This window comes from Pyrgilauda ruficollis, unplaced genomic scaffold (genome assembly GCF_017590135.1).
Source record: "Pyrgilauda ruficollis isolate IOZ18807 unplaced genomic scaffold, ASM1759013v1 scaffold55, whole genome shotgun sequence".
In the NCBI taxonomy this organism is placed as follows: Eukaryota; Metazoa; Chordata; class Aves; order Passeriformes; family Passeridae; genus Pyrgilauda; species Pyrgilauda ruficollis.
The window spans coordinates 6,120,484-6,138,777 of record NW_024527155.1 but is presented as its reverse complement, the minus strand read 5'-3'; the positions used below and the strand labels follow the sequence as shown (position 1 = coordinate 6,138,777).

The 18,294-nt window shown below is 50.5% G+C and overlaps 1 protein-coding gene across 1 annotated transcript; it reads right to left on the bottom strand.

The window, feature by feature from the left end:
- Positions 1–2,372: 2,372 nt before the first annotated feature.
- CTSD (cathepsin D) lies at positions 2,373–18,133 on the bottom strand. Its single transcript, XM_041481144.1, has 9 exons — positions 17,786–18,133; positions 17,180–17,336; positions 14,849–14,972; positions 13,120–13,238; positions 9,415–9,614; positions 8,139–8,261; positions 6,841–6,985; positions 5,805–5,903; positions 2,373–5,149 (listed from the first exon to the last, which is right to left on the bottom strand). The coding sequence occupies exons 1-9, from the start codon at positions 17,845–17,847 to the stop codon at positions 4,988–4,990; spliced, it is 1,191 nt and encodes a 396-aa protein (XP_041337078.1). The 5' UTR covers positions 17,848–18,133; the 3' UTR covers positions 2,373–4,987.
- Between the last annotated feature and the right edge of the window lie 161 nt (positions 18,134–18,294).

Sequence of the window (18,294 nt, the reverse complement as noted above, 5' to 3'; positions counted from 1 at the left end):
TTGCAGAGTATTTTTTGGTCTTTGGGTGAGTGATTCATCATCTTCCTCAATGTTAAGTGTGAGTAGTGAGAATTTTATTACGTGGACCACAGTGGCACATATGCAGCATCACTGGTTCAACAACCATTCATGTGACCCCAGGGAACTGACATAAAAAATTAAAGGAATAAAACCCCTCAATATTCTACATTATTTTAACCCTCCTTCTATTTTCTGGGCATCTTCAAAGGTCATGCACGCCCTCAACCATATGGTCTAGGACCACTTTCCTTTCAAATAAAAGGTGGGGTGGGTATGAATAAACGCCTGCATTACTGTGGCATCAAGGCTGGCCTCCCCTTGTGCTAAGCACGGGACAAACAGAACAGAAGGATGCTTGCTGCCCCAAAGTAATTCTCCCCCAATCACGTTAGAGACATGTGGGCTGTAGCATAATCAAGTGCTGTAAGACCTGTGAGAAAACCTTCCGTTCAAATCCCACTCGGGCTCTTCAGAAACCATTAGCAGAACCTGACCCTCCTTTTTTTTTTTATTTCTGAATGACAAAGTCCACAGCCTCCCGAATGCTCCCTTCCTATTACCCCTATAAAATTGCTCCGTGGATTGCTATGTTCCTTAAGCAGTAAGGCAGCCTGAGAATGGGAGGGGTAAATCCAAGCTTCCCACTCTCCCTTGATCTCTGTCTCCTGTTCTTTGAGCTTTCATTCTGCACTCCGCTTCTCTTCCCTCCCAAAGAAACCTAAAAATAAATAAATCCAAGAAAGAGCGGAAAAAGGAAAAGCCATCAGCCCCCAAAACGATGTGCTTAGTCATTCATGGTGAGTAAAAATAGTTTCCCAAATGAACAAATTGCTGAGCCAACCAGATGAGCAAGTCATCTCCATAAATGAGGGGTCTCATCTTCCCTCTGCTTGGGCAGGAGAAGGAAGCCATTGTGTTAATGGGCTTTTGGTAAAGCCCTAAGCAGAATTGGAGAAGGATCTGGTCCATGAAGACAGCCCTGGGGGTCATTGCCAAGCACCCTACTACTTAAGGGAACATGTAATGAAAAATTTGGTTTTTTTTTTGCATCAACGGAGACATTTAATGAAGAGCTAAATTGTCATGTGCATGGAGTTCTGTAGAGATGGCGCAGTAAGCAGGGGGCTGAAGTAAACCTGAGGACTTTCTGGGCAAGATAGTGTGGGGCTGCATTCAAACTGCTCCTAGGGCAGGGTGTGCGCTTTGCTCCCTGCTGGAAAAGCATGGGTGGGCAATTCTGGCTCTTGGCTTCTCCTGCTCTTGGCCAAGACCAAGGCTGTGATTGCTCCCACTGGGATGTAATGTTCAGTACACAAGGCACAACTGAAGACTTAGGCAGAATCCCCCCAGCAGAAATAGGGCCCTCATATTCCTGTCAATAAATATTTGGCAGCAGATGACTTGTTCTCCCCTTGGGCTATTGAGAAACAGTGGGCTGTATGATTGGTTTTCAGGACCTAGCCAGCCCTTTTGGGTTAAATCCATCTCTTTAACATAGGGGAACAGCTGATTGGGGAATTTAGGCATCCTGGGGGAACACAGGCTGAGGACATGCCAGTAGGGAAATCAGCTAAGCTGTTTGCTCAGATCTGCGCTCAGAAGATGGGATGGGACTTGGCTGCATCCATCTTGCTTATGCAGATGATGCTTTTTTCAAAGTAGGGATTAGCTCTTATCTTCCACCTGGCACATGGGGCCTTCATTCCGCTTCAGAGTCTCCAGCTCCCATACAGCAGTGCTAGGACGAAAAATTACACAGCTAGGCAAGAGGGATGGACTTTTCCTACATTGTTGAAAAAACCCTACACCATGTTCATCACTGGGCTACAAAACTTCCCTAGACTTCATACCTTAGTTGATTTTAGGCCAAACTTAGAAACTGAAGTTTTACTTTGGCTGCTACAGGACCACTCCAAATCCTCAGCAGGAACTTGTTCTAATCCTAAGCAGGAGCTTGTTCTAACAGGTCCAGATGATCACGGGACAGCTTGAGTTCCCTGTTAATGGACTACCCTTGGCAATACTCAGCTGGGGAGGTGTGGCCCCAGGAGAAGGCTGTAGGCTAGCAGGGATGCTGGGAGCGCCCGCTGCCCCAGTGGTGCTGGGTCAGGCAGGTGGCACTGTCCTGTCACCTCGCAGAGGCTGAGTTGTTTTAATCCATTGAAAAAGACAAATCCAACAGGGTCCTAGCATGTTTCCTTATCAGAGAGAAGGGGAGGAGCCCTTCTGAAACACACAGGAGTCCACACAAGAGGGTTACCAGATGTCCAGGGACAACAGGTCAGGGAGACACTCTGCACACCCACAAAGTTTGGCATCTCAAACTGCAAAAGGAATGACCACTCTCAGAATTAATGGGGAAAATACTGTATTTTCTTTTCAATTTTCTATGAAGAGACAATTAATTCTGACAGCAAAATAATTTTAAAAAACCAGTCACACGATTAGAGATGGGTTTAAAAATGCAAATAACAGAACAGGGGGAGGAGACCTATTCAGGGAAGACTGCAGTGAACTGGTCCTCCAGCCTATCCTACAGTGTGTCACTCAGGGCATCACTCTGGGCCATGCTTTCCCAGGCAGCTGCCTCCTGCCTGCTGACAGACCCTGGAGTCCCACCTGGAGTCACTGTGCTGGGACACACAGGCAGCGGGAGGCAGCGCACGCCCAGCACAGCCATGGCCCAAGGGCTCCATCTGAGGCTGTGCTGCACATCCCACTTCGATGCTGAAAATGTTCAAAAGCCACTGCCAGGTCCGTGTCAAGCTTCCACCTCACATCGGGTCTGGTCAGCAGGTACCCAAGAGGCCAACTCTGTCTTCCCATGCTGAAGAAATCCTGCAGCTGGGAAATGATGTAGCAGAACTTGGAGGAGCTGGGGGAACTTAACTGGTGTGAAATTGAAGGTCTCTGGAGAGGTGCTGAATATTTGCTAATTTTGGAGCAGCTACTGAAGATTTTTGTTTTTTTTGGTAACATGCTACTGTTCTCTGGCCAGTCTAAAACAGATGTCCTTTGGTGTCCAGATGCAGAGCTCCAGGTGAAGATTATGAGGAGGCAGAAGCAAGCTTTGGGGAGCAGCATTTGTCACATCTGGGGTTGTAGGGGACAATGCATGTGTCCCATGTGTGCCTACGCCTGTCCCCACTGTCTGTGCCAGACCCCTCCAAGGTGAAGCATGATTATAATGCCAAACTTACTCCACTAGGCAAAACTGTCTATCTCTCACTGCCCAAAGACCTTTCTCAAAAAACTTCTTGGCCCCACTGCTATTGCTGGCAGGATTATCAGTGAATTGTGGGTAGCCAGGATTTTGCCATCTGTTTAACCTGGTTTGAGGTCATGGCCGCCACTGATCTTATCTTTTTGCCACTCCAAGCTTTGTTCCTTATCTGCTGCCACTCCCTTAACTTCAGGAACTAATCCAGCACACTGGGAAAATGAAGAGAGTCTTTTACTCCCAGCACAAGGCCTGGGATTCTTGGCAGGCTCTCTTCTGCTTTCCAGTATTGCTTAAAACTAGTTTTATCATCCTCCCAGCTCCACCAGTGTTTGCCTCCCAGTGCCAGCCCAGCAAGTGGCTCCACATGCGCAGATCCCAGCTCTCTGGAAGGATCTGTGCGCACAGCTAAATCAGCTAAATCCGAAGCAGGATTGTGCCTCACTCTCTGCAACACAGCTGGACATGAACAGACCTCACCAGTGTTAGTGAAGTGGAAAGCAGGAACAGAGGGTGTTAAAAGCAGCTGGATTTTGGGACAGGGCAGCAGGGAAAGTGAATGTAAGTCCAGCAGCTGCCATGGCATCCTCCTGCCCAGGAGGTTTGCTGGCTCTGCCAACTGTCTCTTGAGTTTTGGGCAGTTCAAAATGCTGTGAATCATGTTTCCAAAAGCTCTTATGTGGCCGACAAACAAAGATTTTACCAGTATGATTTCAGCTTGTAGATCACTTAGTTGCTTCAGGAAACATTATTCTCAACTCGCTGGCTGTGGTTGAAGCTGGGAAGATTTGCTGTTTGGGGAACCTGGGAGAAGGTCACTAAACTCAAGAGAACTTGTGCCACATGACTTTGCTCAGCAGAAGGCTGGACCTTCATGGCCCTGAATTCAAGTAACCTCTATTATAACCTATCTTGACCCCCTTAATATTCATACTGACTGAAAAGTCCCACTGTCTAGAGCCCCCCTACAAACCCATGTCCCATTATGTCGGGGATGTGGACCATGCCTCCAGCCCTCTCACTAATGCCATCACTAAGCAAAACACACCACCACAGCCCTTAGGCTCTGAAACTCATCCTCTGGGCACATTACCATGCTTCCCCATCACTGCACTCAGGACATGCTCTCCTAGGACCAAACCAGCACAAACTCCTTGAGAAATGACCTCCTGGTTACTGCTTCAACCTGCCAAGGAGGGGTCACAAAGACAGATTCTCCCAGGCCATTCACTCCCCCACTTCAGGAGTGAAAAAGCAGTAAGAACTAATGTGCAGGACAGCCTTCCCTTGTCCCTCTCCCCCAGCACAGAAGACCAAACCCAAGAGCAGTAGCACAGCCTCTCTGCACAAACAGATGTGCCAGGGGCTGGCTTCAGCCAACTGCCTCCCCCCACCCTCTAGGAAGGACACCAGTGCTGGGAGATGTGAGAGGGCCTTGTTCAGCTCTGAGAATCATTCTCAAAAAGAACTACTGGAAGACCTAGCAGTAAAGCAAGGGACTACTCCAGCTGGAGTTGTCAGCTAGAGGCCTCCCAGCACCACTTACTCAGAGTGGAAAAAGTAGCTAGCAGGGCACTAATAACTATTTCCCATGTAATTTTAAATCTAGTTCCATGTCTTTTTCCATTTTTTTTTTTCTTTTCTCCTTTCCACTCACTGGATTTCTAATACTGGTAACCTTTCTCTACAGCTCCCGTGTGTGTGTGTTTAAGTGTGTGTGTGGCAGAGGCAGTGGGGGGCAGCTGTTTAGGCACTTGTGGCAAAGCCAACACGGTTGTTATCACGGTCAAAGGCGGAGTAGTAGGGTCCAATAAAGACATCTCCCAGGATCCAGAGAGGGCCCCCAGGGGGTGGGATGTCCAGGCCTGAAAAGCCACTCATGCAGATAGTCTCTCCTTGTGCACCAATCTAGAAAAAAGAGTGAGAGCTTCAATTTAAGCAGGCCGCTCCCTTTCCTCAACCTTGCAGGCTTGGCAAGAACACCTGCAAGGCTGCCTTTGCTTCAGCCTCTCCCAGACTGAGATCCACAGATTGCAAAAGTGACTCCCAACCCACTGCTTCTATGACTGCAAACCCAGCTCCCCCTCCCTTAAGCACTAAAGCATCAAGCAAAGCTGCACATGGCCACAAACCTCCCAGCCCACACGGCTCTGAATTAGAGCCATTGGTGAAGGTCTGCACAAGATGGTCCTTGCGAGTTGATTCTGATGGCTTAAATGACAGGCTGGTGGCCCCTGCTATAATAAGGCTGGTCTCATGGCACCAGAATACAGCAGAAAAGAGCTAAATGTTTGTTGAAGTGATGCAACAGCTTGCCTCACCTTCCTTAATCACCCTGCTATCCCTCAGGAGCACTATGCATAGGGTCTTATTTCTGTGGGACTTTAATGAGGTTACCTGGATCCATCTGCAGTGCCACCACCCTGACACCCCAACCTTTCAGATTTCTTCTTGAGCACCAGCTCCAGCACTGCTTTGGCTGCTCTTGTGTTTTGTTGCAGTGAAAGCAAAAGCCAGGCCTTGGGGAAGAGGCCTAAGGCTGGATAAATCTGCCTGGACATACCTTGAGGATATACTGGTCTCCTGTGAGGCTGAAGGACTTCCCTCCTAGTTTCATTGAGATGACAGGCAGCGTCGGCACTTTTTCACAGGGGACCATGTACTGAAATTGCAACAGTAAAGGCTTTAGATTGGACCTCCCACACTCTCCCACAGTCTTCCTTGAGCGCAGTCATATCTTTGCTGTGGTTTTCCCTAAAACCAGCTCAGCTCAGACTGCAGAAGCTTGCCCTAGGATAAGCAGGCTGCTCCCTGCCTAGGGCTCCAAGCTGAGGGGCAAGAGGGCTTTATGGATGGGCACGGAGCCAAAGGATGTTGTGATTCAGCTTTTGGCTTTGCTGAGTCCTAGAATGCCACAGCTGATGTGACATGGCTGAGGGTATTTACCAGAGGAGAGGCAGCTGTGGCTCAGTACAAGGACAAAACCAGTTTCATTAGCAATGGCAAGTCTTGGGGATGATGGCAGGTCTAAGCCAACTGTTGCTGCAGCTTGGGGTCTCTGACACTGCAGAAAACCCCAACAAATGCTTATGGCTCTGATTCGGGAGGGCTTTCAGAGCAGGCAATTTTTTTCAACAGGGTCTTTATACTCCATATTCTTCCACAATTTTAGGGAGGAAAGAGAGTCTTGTGAGATTAGCTTTGATAGTTGAAAACTTTCATGCAAAGGGTTGCCATTTGCATGAAATATACTTTTATTAAAGTGTCTCTGGACTCATATTAGTGTGAATCCTTTGTCTCAGCTGCAACTCAGATCCCTTCTCTTCCACCTTCCAGAGATGGGTGGCAGAGGTGACTCAAAGGTTCCCAAAGTTCACGGGACCTGGGCTTTCTACCATGAGCAGGTAGTGAATGCTGCCCAGGGTGAAAAGATGAAGGGGTCCCTGCTGTGCCAGTGGCTTTTCCAGGAGCACAGGCTGAGAACAAAGATGAGAGGGAGCAGAAGACTAGGGTCTCAACAAGCATTTGGGTAACAAAGTAGGGTGCAAGCATAGGTGCTGTGATGGCCACAGACTCCCATATTTTCAGCCTGGCCTCACCTCGCCTTTTATTAGTGGTTTTGCACCAATGGCCTCCTGTATCTTCTTCACTTCTTTGGTGGGGCCAGTGATGAGTGAAGTTCCTGTGTCCACAATGGCCTCACAGCCCCCCTCACACACGCTCGGCCCATCGGCAACTTCCACCCTGGGGAGAGATGCCCAGACATTAGACAACCCTTAAAGACCTCCCAGAGAAGGCTGCAGGAAGCAGTATGCAGGCAGGCAAGGGAGGGCTGTAACAGACACCCAGGAAGGACAGATGTTTCAGAAACACTGATGCAGCACCAACTCAGTGCACAGACCCCCTGGCTTGCTGCTGTCTGCTCGTGACTGAGCAGGTGCTTTGAAGTGTAACTGCATTTCTGCAGAGTCTGGATGCTGCCTGCATACCCTGCCTGCTACCTGCACTCCAGAGCTAGTGTCATAGCTAATGGACATGGGAGAGAGCTAAGGACAATGAATTATGGACTTTTATGGCCTGTGCTACTGCAGAAAAAAAGGGTTAAAGGGGTGATGTTACAGCCATGGGCAAGGGAAGGGTTCCTGTGCAGAGGAAAGGCAAGCCAGGAGTTGCTTGGCTTCCTCGCCCGCATTGCATTTCACAGCAGTGCAGAAAGACAAAGCCTTCTAGCCAAGGGTCTGCCATACTTTGCCAACGCTGCAGCTCTGGGGGAAAATGAGAACTGAAACGCCACACTGGGGAGGGATGCAATTCTCAGGAAAAGGACACACTCTGATCACAGGGCACTTTTAAGTTCCCATCACGTGGGAGAGCTCAGAATAGACGTGGGGCTGGCGGCCGTCAGCTCAGCCGGCTCTCCTCCCCTCTGCCTCCAACAATGCGCGCTGATTGCTGCGCCGTGCCCTTCAGTCAAGGGCTGGCTTCCTGAGGTCTCATCCTGCTCCTCCGGAGCGGTGTGCAGGACAGCCATGCAGCTCAGGCCTTGCTGAGAGCTGAGAAAAACTGGGGCTTAATCTATGGGGCTCGCCCTGCCTGCCAGGAGGACACACTGGCATTCTTCTCTGCTTTGCAGGGATGCAGCAGGCATCCTTTCAAAGGTCAAAGGTCAAGCCACAAACAAGAGGAAAGGATTTTGCAGAACATCTCCTTATGGCTTCTGCCTTTTGTCTCCTTCCAGTGACAAACAACCCAGCCCTAGGGTGGGATTTAATCTGCTTTTTGTAGTGGATGTGTTGCAGGGATGATTCCTTTTCGAGGAGGATCTCACTGAAGCCTCAGGCATGTGCTGTCAGCACATGTGACCCCATATATGTAGTCAGGCGGATGGGGAACTTACGAGTCCATGTGGATCTGCCAGTAGGCCTTGCGTGTCACATTAAACCAGCTGAACTCGCCCTTGTAATACTTGGGGTCAGTTCCTCCCAGGACCATCTCACCGCCAGGGACACCAGAGGGATCTCTGAAAAACAATACCCAAACCTGTGAACATCAAGGGCAGGGTGAGAACAACCTGCTTCAAGTGCCTCCCAAAACACCTGCTGGGGTGCTTGGAGGTGAAGCACAGCTTTAACAGTACTGGAGACACATAACTTATGTCATGCTATATTCTATCAATATAAGGACAGATACTGTGAGATAGGCTGGGATGGGGAAATGGGAATATTTTGGCCCAGCCAAAGCATCCTGCAGCTTTTCACCTGGTACTTTCTCACAGAAACCTGGAGAAACTCATGGCAGGAAGGGGGATGGCAAAGGGGAACTAAGCACTGACACAAGGACTTCCTAAATCAGCTTGTAAAAAGTGCCTATGCAGGGCTGGTCACAGCTGCTGCAGGGTTAGGTTATCTGCCCTCAACTCTGCCAACCAGCAGCCTTGAAGTGAATCCTCAAGGTTACCATCAGATAAGAGCTCACTGGTGAGCAGATGGGAAGAAATATGGTGATGGGGGAGGGCTGGTGCTTGAATGGCCAGCAGCAGCCCTCTCTGCCCTACCTACTCTTGGCATGCTACTTTTTGGGCTGAAGTAGTTCAGAGTCGCTGCTGTGGTGCCAGAAAACTGATGGGGTGTCCTGTGGGGAGCAGGAGTGGGTGGGAAGGTGCTGGCAGCTGCAGAGGAGGATTTCCCAGAGTGGTTAGAGCATTGGCCCCCTCATTAATGATGACTGATGAGGGGACACCTTTGCCGGGGAGGCAACATGGTGATGACCACATGGCTTATGGATTTTGGCAGCAGACTGGGGCTGTTTACTTCTCTAAAGGGGACTGCACTAATATCAAACTCATGATCACAGCCCTGTTTATTTTTATTTCTCTTTCCTCTGGAAACATCCTCTGTCTATTCATCAGTTAAGAAATCTGGTGACAGATCCACCCAGCTTTTTATCAGTAAAAGAACTGCATTTCTACTTCCCTTCTCCATACTTCATAACAGCAAACATAAGAGATTTTGGCCTGACTGCTCCTGCAAGCAGAACTTGCTGTGACTTCCTCAGCTAGGAAGTGCTGTCCAGAGTGTAAAACAGCAGATGACAAGAGGTGCTACTGGAAAACAGAGAAAAGCCCACTGGCCTTGCCCTCGCAACCAGAAGTGTGCCACCAAACCCAACGCTACCTGTTTAGGTAGAAAGAGAACATATTTTTTTCAACCAGCTTCTGTTTCATGACATTATCGAAGAAAGGCTCGGCACCCTCCACAGAGATCTTTGGGAATGCCAGGCCCAGGATGCCATCAAACTTGGCAGCGATGAATGTCATGCCTGGCTGCTTCGTGGCCTCCCCAAAGGTCTGATCCAGGATTTTCAAGTCACCAAGCTGTGGGGAGATGGGGAGAGAAGGGAAAAGCAGATTGTAAAGAAAACTGACTCAGGGGATCTGGGTGGTAACAGAACCTCACTGAACACAGGCTGTAGCACGTCCCTCAGCGTGCTGCCACACTCCTGCCTGCTTCCACCACTGCATTTGTAGGCAGCTGCAGAAACCAGATACCCTGGTGCCAACTTGTCAGGGGAAGAGACTGGCAACTCTGGCTCAGTGGAACCTCCCAAGTCCCTGCAAAGCCCAGCATACTTCTAAGGGCAGGAGAATCCCTTTAGCCTTTTGCAGTGTTCCAGCACTGGCCTTGCTGTTCTGCAGCCCCTCTTTGCACAGAGGACCCATATCCATTTGTCCCTCCTCCATTTCCTCCTCTATCACCTACTTCATCATTTCCTTGCAGTCTGAAAAGCTCTTGTGCTTTTCTTTTTATCCTCTTCTCCACTCTGGACATTTTATAAGTCATCTGTGTATCCTACCTCCTTGGGTGCTGCACCCATCCTTGGTTGGGAGCACAAATCCCTCCCACCTCTGCCCACAATCCCTGTGATCTCCCCTACATAAGAAACATCCCCAGGACATTGCTGAATCTCTTGCAAGAGCCACCAGCCTGCAGAGACCTCCTGTGAAAGCGGAGATGACCCAGCCAAGAAAGTGAGGTTGAGCATGAAGCACGAAAATAGCATGCAGAGTACTGAGAATTCAAAGGTCACCTCCCTTGCCAGCCATGAGAAGGACTGGCATTCCCCACCGGAAAGCTGAAACGCCTTCCAAGGGCAGATCCCCAGAAAGAAGATGATCAGAGAAAGGAGGATAGCTCTGCTGATGGGGAGCAGGATGCATCTGCTGGCTTCTGGCTCTAGCAGTTCAGGAGGCTTGTGAGCTTCTGGCTGACCACAGGCAATTTTAGCATCCACACTAGGACAATTTCAGCCTCTCAGCCTGCAGCTAGCAGCCCTGTAGTGAGCCAGGCTGGACTGACAAGCTGGCCTCTCCTACCTGATGGCAGATAACGATCCCTGTAAATTACTAATATCCCCCCAGGGCTAGTGCAAGGCTGGGACAGCAGTGCTGCCTTTAATGGCATTGGAGGACTGCACTAGGAAAGGGCGATCGAGCCTTGCGAAAGCTAAAAGCCACAGGGCAGGATGTGGGGGGAAAGCACACAGCAATGCATCCGCTCGCCAGCGCCTGCCCCAGTTGTACACTCCAGGTTTACAAAAGCCACCCCTTGGCACCACTCAGTTCAATGAAGCTTCTGCTTAAAGTAAAATGCAATGGACTGATAACACTGAGTGTCAGGTTTGTTTGAATATTGCTCTGCTTGCACATCCCAAGGGGGAGGCAGATTTCTGCCCAGTCATGGATTCTCAGCAGACCCTGCCTGCACTTGGTCCTCAGCAGGGCTGAGACCCAAGACTATCTTTAGCAGAGTGCTCCTGCCAGGTCACAGATCCTTCGTCTCTGTCTCCTGGCTGGCTCTTGCCTCAACACAAAAATCATGACCAGTGGATGGCTGTGTGGTGGTCACACTCCAGCACTTTGCAGACAGGCGTCAGCGCTCCACAGCTTGCCTGGCCTTGTTTGTGGCCTCAGCCAGCAGTTAAGCACTGGATGGCAAATGCCAAAAGGTGAGGGCCTCTAAGGCACAGCTTGGTACCAGGGCTTGGGATGTAGAAGCACAAGGGAGAGGCAAGGAAAGTAATCTCCTGTACAGTGTATCTGCACTGCAGTCATGCAAGAGACACTGTGCCCCATGGTCAGCTAAGTTTCCTCTGCTGTCCTTGAAGGACATCCCAAGGTTGGGCTGTGATAAAGAGATGATATGTCTGAGCAGCAGAGGGCTGGCTGAACCTGCTGCTCTTTGGAGAGCAAGCAGCACTGCGGAGTGTGGCGCTACAGGGCATTGCAAACGAGAGAGGATGTTCGACATGAGCTCATCACCCTCTCAAAAAACATTAGGGCTGAGGGACTCTGGACTACCTGCCAACAAGCATCTTTGGTCAGATATCAGTGCTACCAGAGGCTGCTGTGGCTGCTTTCACCCACCAGCATGGCTGGAGCCAAGAGGGACACCCTGAAGGTTATTTCAATGTCTTTCTTTCAACACTATAGCTGACTGGGAGCTTGCCTACAACATGTTGTGCATCAGAGGATGCAACCTTGTGTCCAAGCTGAAGGTCCCTGACCCTCAGAGTCACCCCTGCTCCTGCCTACTACAAGTCGAACACTGCTCAGCTCCATGCAAGAGGTTTCTCTTGTTTCTGCACAGACAGAAAACAAATGCTACAAGCTGTGCTGTCTGACAAGAGCCATCCCCACTTCCCAAACAAACTGAGGCAAAAAATCCTTCCTCTGAGCTGCAGGGAAGTGGAGAACTAATCAGCAAACAGGCACTAGGGTGACAATTACAAACTAGCAAAAAGAGAAAAAACGGCAATCTTCTTTCTGACTCATTTCAGCCCTTGCATTAAGCCCACACTTTCTAAGGACAATGAAGTTTGATGTTTGATGTTTGTCTATGCTGCATCCAGCATAGAGGCAATGACTGATGCTTCCAGGCTAGCCTGAAATCTCCATGCTGTAAGGATGGGCTAAAGAGTGCATCCTGCAAGAGTCACAGACTTTAAGCTTCTCCTGGACACTTTTTGATTCTGATGAAATTGGTAAGCCAATACTTTTCAGCTGAACCTAAACAGAAACCTCCAAATCCCCAGATTTATGTGCTTATTCAAAACTTTTGCTTTGTTTCTCCCCCCCTGCAAAGCAAACATATGCTCTTATCCCCTGCCAGGAGAGCGAGTAATCTGAGAGCACATGCACCCCTGATGTTTGGCAACTGGCAAACTCTCCCGAGCATCTGTACCTGGGAGGAATTCATGAAAGGCACTTGTCCTTCACAGGACAGAAAGCTCAGTCTTTGCTTGCTGAAAAGCCAACTGTGAAGCAACTACCACCCAGCTAACTCAAACTGCACCCTGAACACTGCTGGAGAACCTCTCCCCAGGGTGTTACCCAGCCTTTAAAAGCTTAAGAACCAGTTCTTGACGTGAGACCAGGATGGGGCAGTAAAGAGATCTTTTCTGGTCTGTGTTTGGGCAGCTGCCCATGTGGGCATCCACTAATGTGTGGATATTGGCCAAGAACAAGCTGGGCACCACCAGCAGTCTGTGAAGTGGTGTTGGCATATGCTTGGGCTGGTAAGTTTTGGGGTCACCAGAAAAAGGGTTGGAGGGATGGCCAGAGACCATATTTGCAGGGACACCATGTGAGCAGTCCCCACTCCAAGCCTGCTGACCTGCAGATCAATACCTTCTCCCTTCTCAGCCAGACATGGTTATTGCTCCCTTTACAGTCATCATTACAAAGTCAGTCATTTCAAAGGACTTGGAAACACAGCACAGAAGGATGTTTTATACGAGTAGGACACTCAGGAAAGGAGATCCATTGAAATCTAACAGCTCTGAGCACTTACTGAAAGCAGTCTGGGGCAGTGGTAACTCACCGTGACTACGTCTTGGCTGAGGAACCCGGAAAGGCTCCCTGTCCCATAGCGGATGGCAAACTTGGTGCCGTTCTTCACGTAGGTGCTGGATTTAGCAGAGTCATACTTGTGGTGCAGCACTGCAGGTGGGAAAGGGGACACAAGGGGACACACAGCATTAGTGCTCCTTTACACCTACAGTTCCCCAAAACTTAACCCCACACCATCCAGTTTATCCACACAAATGGACACTCAATGATGAGAAGATGGGCCTGAACCCAGGGTTTGACGAGCCCAGATTGCTTAATAAAGCATTTCCAGTGTCTGGGGAATTAGGTGGGCAGATCCAATTCGGGCTGTTAAATCCGATTTGGCCACTGGGTATTAAAAGCCTAGAGGTTATGTGGTTGGTGTGGTGTGTTAGTCAGCAGAGCAAAATGTATTCCTCCACATGCCATAAAGAACCAGGGTGGCTTTAAATATAGCCTACTCTGGGCAGGAACGTTTTCACCTCATGGACTTATCTGTTTCTTTTACAGGAGTAGCTGGAAATTTTTCAAATATCGTTTTTAGTACAGAAAGAATTCGAAATATTCTTTTATTTGCAGCGGAGAAGGGCTTTCCCCTAGTCTAAGCTGTTTTTCCCCTTGGCTGGGTTGGGAGCTGTAGGATATCCCTGGTTTTATGGGCAGGCAGATTCCTCCTCCCCAGACTCCTCCCGAGTCACGAGCTGGCCAGCGCAGTCCCATGGCTGGTTGCTGAGTGGTGCAGCCAGCAGCTGAGGATGAACCAGCCGAGCCCTACACAATGTGACAGAGCTACACAAGGAGTTCCCCAGCTAGGCTGTCTGGGTCCCAGCTTGGATTCCAGTCTGGCAGGAGGTTAAGCTCCTTGTATATTCACAAAACGAGCCCTTCGGTCCCAGCACCTCCTGAGGCACGGCACTGCCTTGAGAAACCATCTCCCTGCTACAAATCAGGAACCCCCTAGGCATACAAGGACTGAACCTCACCACCCTGTCAGTGTCCTAAATCTCATTTCACATATGCAAAGAGAAGGCCTGTGTAGAAGAAGTCTAAATTTCTACTCTACTCCCAATGAGCACTTTGGAATGCCTTTCATGGTTGCATTTGTTGACTCCACAGGTTTCCCCACTTTGCTTAAGCAGCACAACCAGTGGATTTTGAATGGCATTTTGCCATAACCAGGTTTGACATCTTCAGCTGTGGAATGAATGCCACAGAATAAAAAAAAACAACTTGTAGTCCCTAAGACATTCTCATTTCATTGTGCCTACCTGGCTCTCGTTAATTATAACTCCATAAACATGCACACACATGCTCTGTGCAGCAATAAACCAGAAACTAGGACAGTTTATATCAGATCTGGCAAGAGGCTGACTTAAAAAAAGTCAGCCTTGCGCAATGGGATAACAGCAGCATTGGTCTATAATTTGGGGAGAAACATCACAGCCGATGATGCTGCTCCCCTGCTGTAGGGCTGAAGCTGTTGGGGAAGATTTGGCCCTGTATAGGGGTTACTTGGAAAAGAAACCCAGGAAAGGACTAATGAAGCTGGGAATGATGCAGGAAGCTGGGATTGTATTTCCAGCTCTCACCCTAAAAAGCCCATCAGCCTCTGGTAAGTCCTTTCATGCTGCTGCCTCAGTTTCTCCTCTTGCAATACAAGGCTCTGCATTTTGCAGGGAAGGAGAAGCTGTTTAGCAGCTTCTGGCACTTGTGACACTTACTGCAGGCGATGTCCAGCATGGAACAGTGCACGGATGGCACCCAGAGGTTGGAGGAGCCAGTGTCAAAGATCACAGTGAAATTCTGGGGGGGCGTTCCAATACCAATCACACCGAAATACTGGGCCTGCAAGGCAGAAGAAGGGAACCATAAGCAGAAGCAGCTGGCTAAAAGCAGGGATTAAAGATCAAAAAATCTCTTAGGGTTGAATAGAAGATCAGCTTCTTATCTAGACATTGCCCTCCTCTTGGTTTTGGCACCGATAGGTTCCCAGCCTTTGTCCTCTGGAAGGGAGGTTCCCCTCCAGCGTTCATTACAGCGGGTGTGAAAAGGATAAATTGAGGACAAGTGGGATGGGTGTGTGCGGGGGAGGACATTTGGGGCACGGAGACAGAGAAGGAAGAGAAGGGGGAAGGTCTGCAGGCTAGCATGCAGTTCACTACAAGGGTGAGAAAAAATGATGGAAGAAAGCCAAGCAAAACACCTGCGTTATTGAAAAGCTGAAACTGGCTGGGAAGCTGCTTTGCTCGTGGGTTTGCAGAGAAACTGTGGGTTGCAGCGAGCAGCAGCACTGCCCACTGCAGGTGGAGGTACAGCTGGTGCTTGCTGGTGAGCTCCAGGAATGGGGGGTGAATAAACAAATGCTCAGTCTCGAGAGGTGGAAGACTGGAGGAGTGGTGGGAGCAAAGAGCATGAGCAGCATCACCAGAGATGGATTTAGGCCTCCAGGGTAAAGGACTGTGGGAAGTCCCTGTAGCACAGGTATGTGGTGGATACACCTTTGCTCTAAGACTACATTTCTGCTGGGACTGGAAGAAACTTGAATGGCTGAGTTGTTGGCAAAGTATCCCTCTCTCCACAGAGGAGAGGACAAATGGAAAATGCTAGGCAGGTGGTACATGGACTCATTTTTCCCCAGTCCTCCCAAACAGGCAGGGAGCTGTGTCCTGCCTGGTGAGCAGCTAGTTCAGGGTTCTGGAGAGAAGGCTGCTAGCAAGGGAAGTCAGCCAGTAGCCTTTCCAAACCCCACGTGTACTTAATTAAGAGGGGGGAAAGGGGGGAGTGGAAGAAAACAGGATTATCAAAGCTGTTCACCTCCTGTGCGCTTAGTTTGCAAGGCTTGCTCACTAACTAATTAACAATCCATTGCAACATTGCAATTAGCCATAATGGGGAGGCAGTACTTGCTTCCAGTGGTTCTGTAATTATTGCTGGGGCTTGAAAACTAACCCCCGGTACAGGGGCTCCGTTTCTCACACACACAGACTCAAGAAGGGTCCCAGGGCAGGAAGCACACAAGGCAGGCTAGTGGGGATTGTCCCAAGACATTTAGCAGCAAAATTCATTCAGCCAGGCTGGGAGGGACCCAGTGGTCCCTTATCTGCCACCACAGGTTGGATTAGCGCCTTTGTGACAAGGGAAAACAGTGCTGCCCTGAGTGGCGGTCTGAGCTGTGGCTGCAAGAGACAGCACCGTGACACAACCGCTCGGCCTGGCTTTCAACACTGCCAACTGAAACACCGGTGGCCCTTCCCAGGACAGGACGGCGCTGGCTGGGTGACAAGAGCCGCTGGGGAAGGGCAGCAGGGGGAACATACACTGAATTAATGCCTAAAGATCTGGGCTCAGTTTTATTCTGCCAGCTAATGCTCGTATCCTACACTGCCCGGTAAGGAACCCTGAAATAGTAAACCCAACACGTGTCTGGCAGCAGGGCAAGGGCAAACTTCATGCCCTTTATCTGGCTTCTCTTTCTGCCACCACCCAGCTCGCTTTGCTCCCTAAGTTGCTGACAAGAAAGTGGAGATAAAAGGTGGCTTTTCCCAGGGCAGTGCAAAAGATGAAGGATAGTCAGAGGAAGGGTCCTGCATCCCCAGAACCATAGTAAGCTAGCATCCTCAAGGAGTGGAGCATGATTTTTATGCCCCTGTCTTGCCAGAAGTAGAGTCCAAACAGACAGAAGATGCTAGAAAGGATTGTAAGTCAGCAGGCCCCTATTTATGATTGTTAATTAGTGACAAAGGGGAAAGGAAATAGGTCACAAACTGAAAAGCTCCTGCTTGGGTGGCAGCCGCTTGTTTGTTGTTGTTATAATTACTAGTATTAGTATTTTTAATTTAGTAACGATGGGAAGCACCTTTTGGTATGCACTCAATAAGCCACGGGCATGCATGAATGTCCTAGAGGATCAACATCTCTCCCTCCTTTGCCTTCCTGGCTGGTGGGAGGCTGGCATGTCTCACCCCCACCGCGGGATGGGTACCCCTACAGGTGACATTGTGCTGGGGTCTGTTGCAGTGCAGGGGATGGTCTGCAGGGGGGTTGTTACTCACATCCATGTAGTTCTTCAAAATTTCCGGAGTGGGCTTACCCTCCTCGGCAAAGCCCAGCTTGTACTTGATGGCCTGGGTGATGGCATTCATATCTGGGATCTCACTGCCTGCCTCTCTCAGGATCCGCCGCATGGAAGGGAACTTGGTCAGGGGGATCCTGTGTGGAGACGGCAAGCACACACCTGTTAAGAGGGGGTGCGTAGGGCAGGGATACCTAGGGAAGGGGGGCAGCAGGGCTCCATTCGAAACAGGGGACAGCCGGTACGAGGTGGGTGAGGTTTGGGCTCCTGCCAGCACCCTATGCTAGATCCCCCTCGCCGCGCTGCGTTCAGTGTTTTTCCCAAAGCCAGAGGAAAGGGGGAAAGGCCGGCGGGCTGCCAGAGGGTCACCAGGTGTAGGGGAAGCTGGGGCGAGGCCCCTCCATGCGCACGATGGGGGGGATGTTCCGAACCTTCCCCTCCTTGCTTTGATGGCGGGGGAGCCACCCGCTATGGAGGGCTATGACAGGAGCTCGGAGGCCACCGCTGCAGCAGCACCGGGGGTGCTTTTCCCATGTCCCCCCAACCCGGGGGGCTCAGCAGCCCGTGAGGAACCCCCTCCTCTCACCTGATGAGGGCGGCGCAGGACCCGGCCAGGGCGAGCAGCAGGAGGAGGCCGCGGGGGCCCATGGCGGCGATGGCGCTGCTGGCGGCGGTGACGAGGGGTCAGAGGCTGGAGGTCCCGACGCTGGGAGGCCGCGACGCCGCTGCCGCTTTCCGTCCCTGTTTTTGTAGGCAGAGCGGCCCCTCTCCACGGATTTCTGGAGTCAGCTGACGGTCTAAAATTGCAACCAGCGGCGTCACGTGAGGGCGGGCCGGGGCGGGGAGCGGGGCCGGGGGCGCCGCCTCACGGCTCTCCCCGGGCTGACCCCCGGCGTCTGGGGCCGTGACTCAGCCCCCGGGAAAGGGGAATAAACACCATGAAATCAGTCACGAGATGCCTGCCCGGCCGCGCGTGCCCCGTTCTGGACTGCCTTTAACTTCCTTCTGCTGGGCTGGTGCATTTTTTGTTCTTTCCAGGTTATCTGGCGTTTTTTCTCCCAGGGAAGTGGAGGGGGGGGACGCAGGACACCCGCA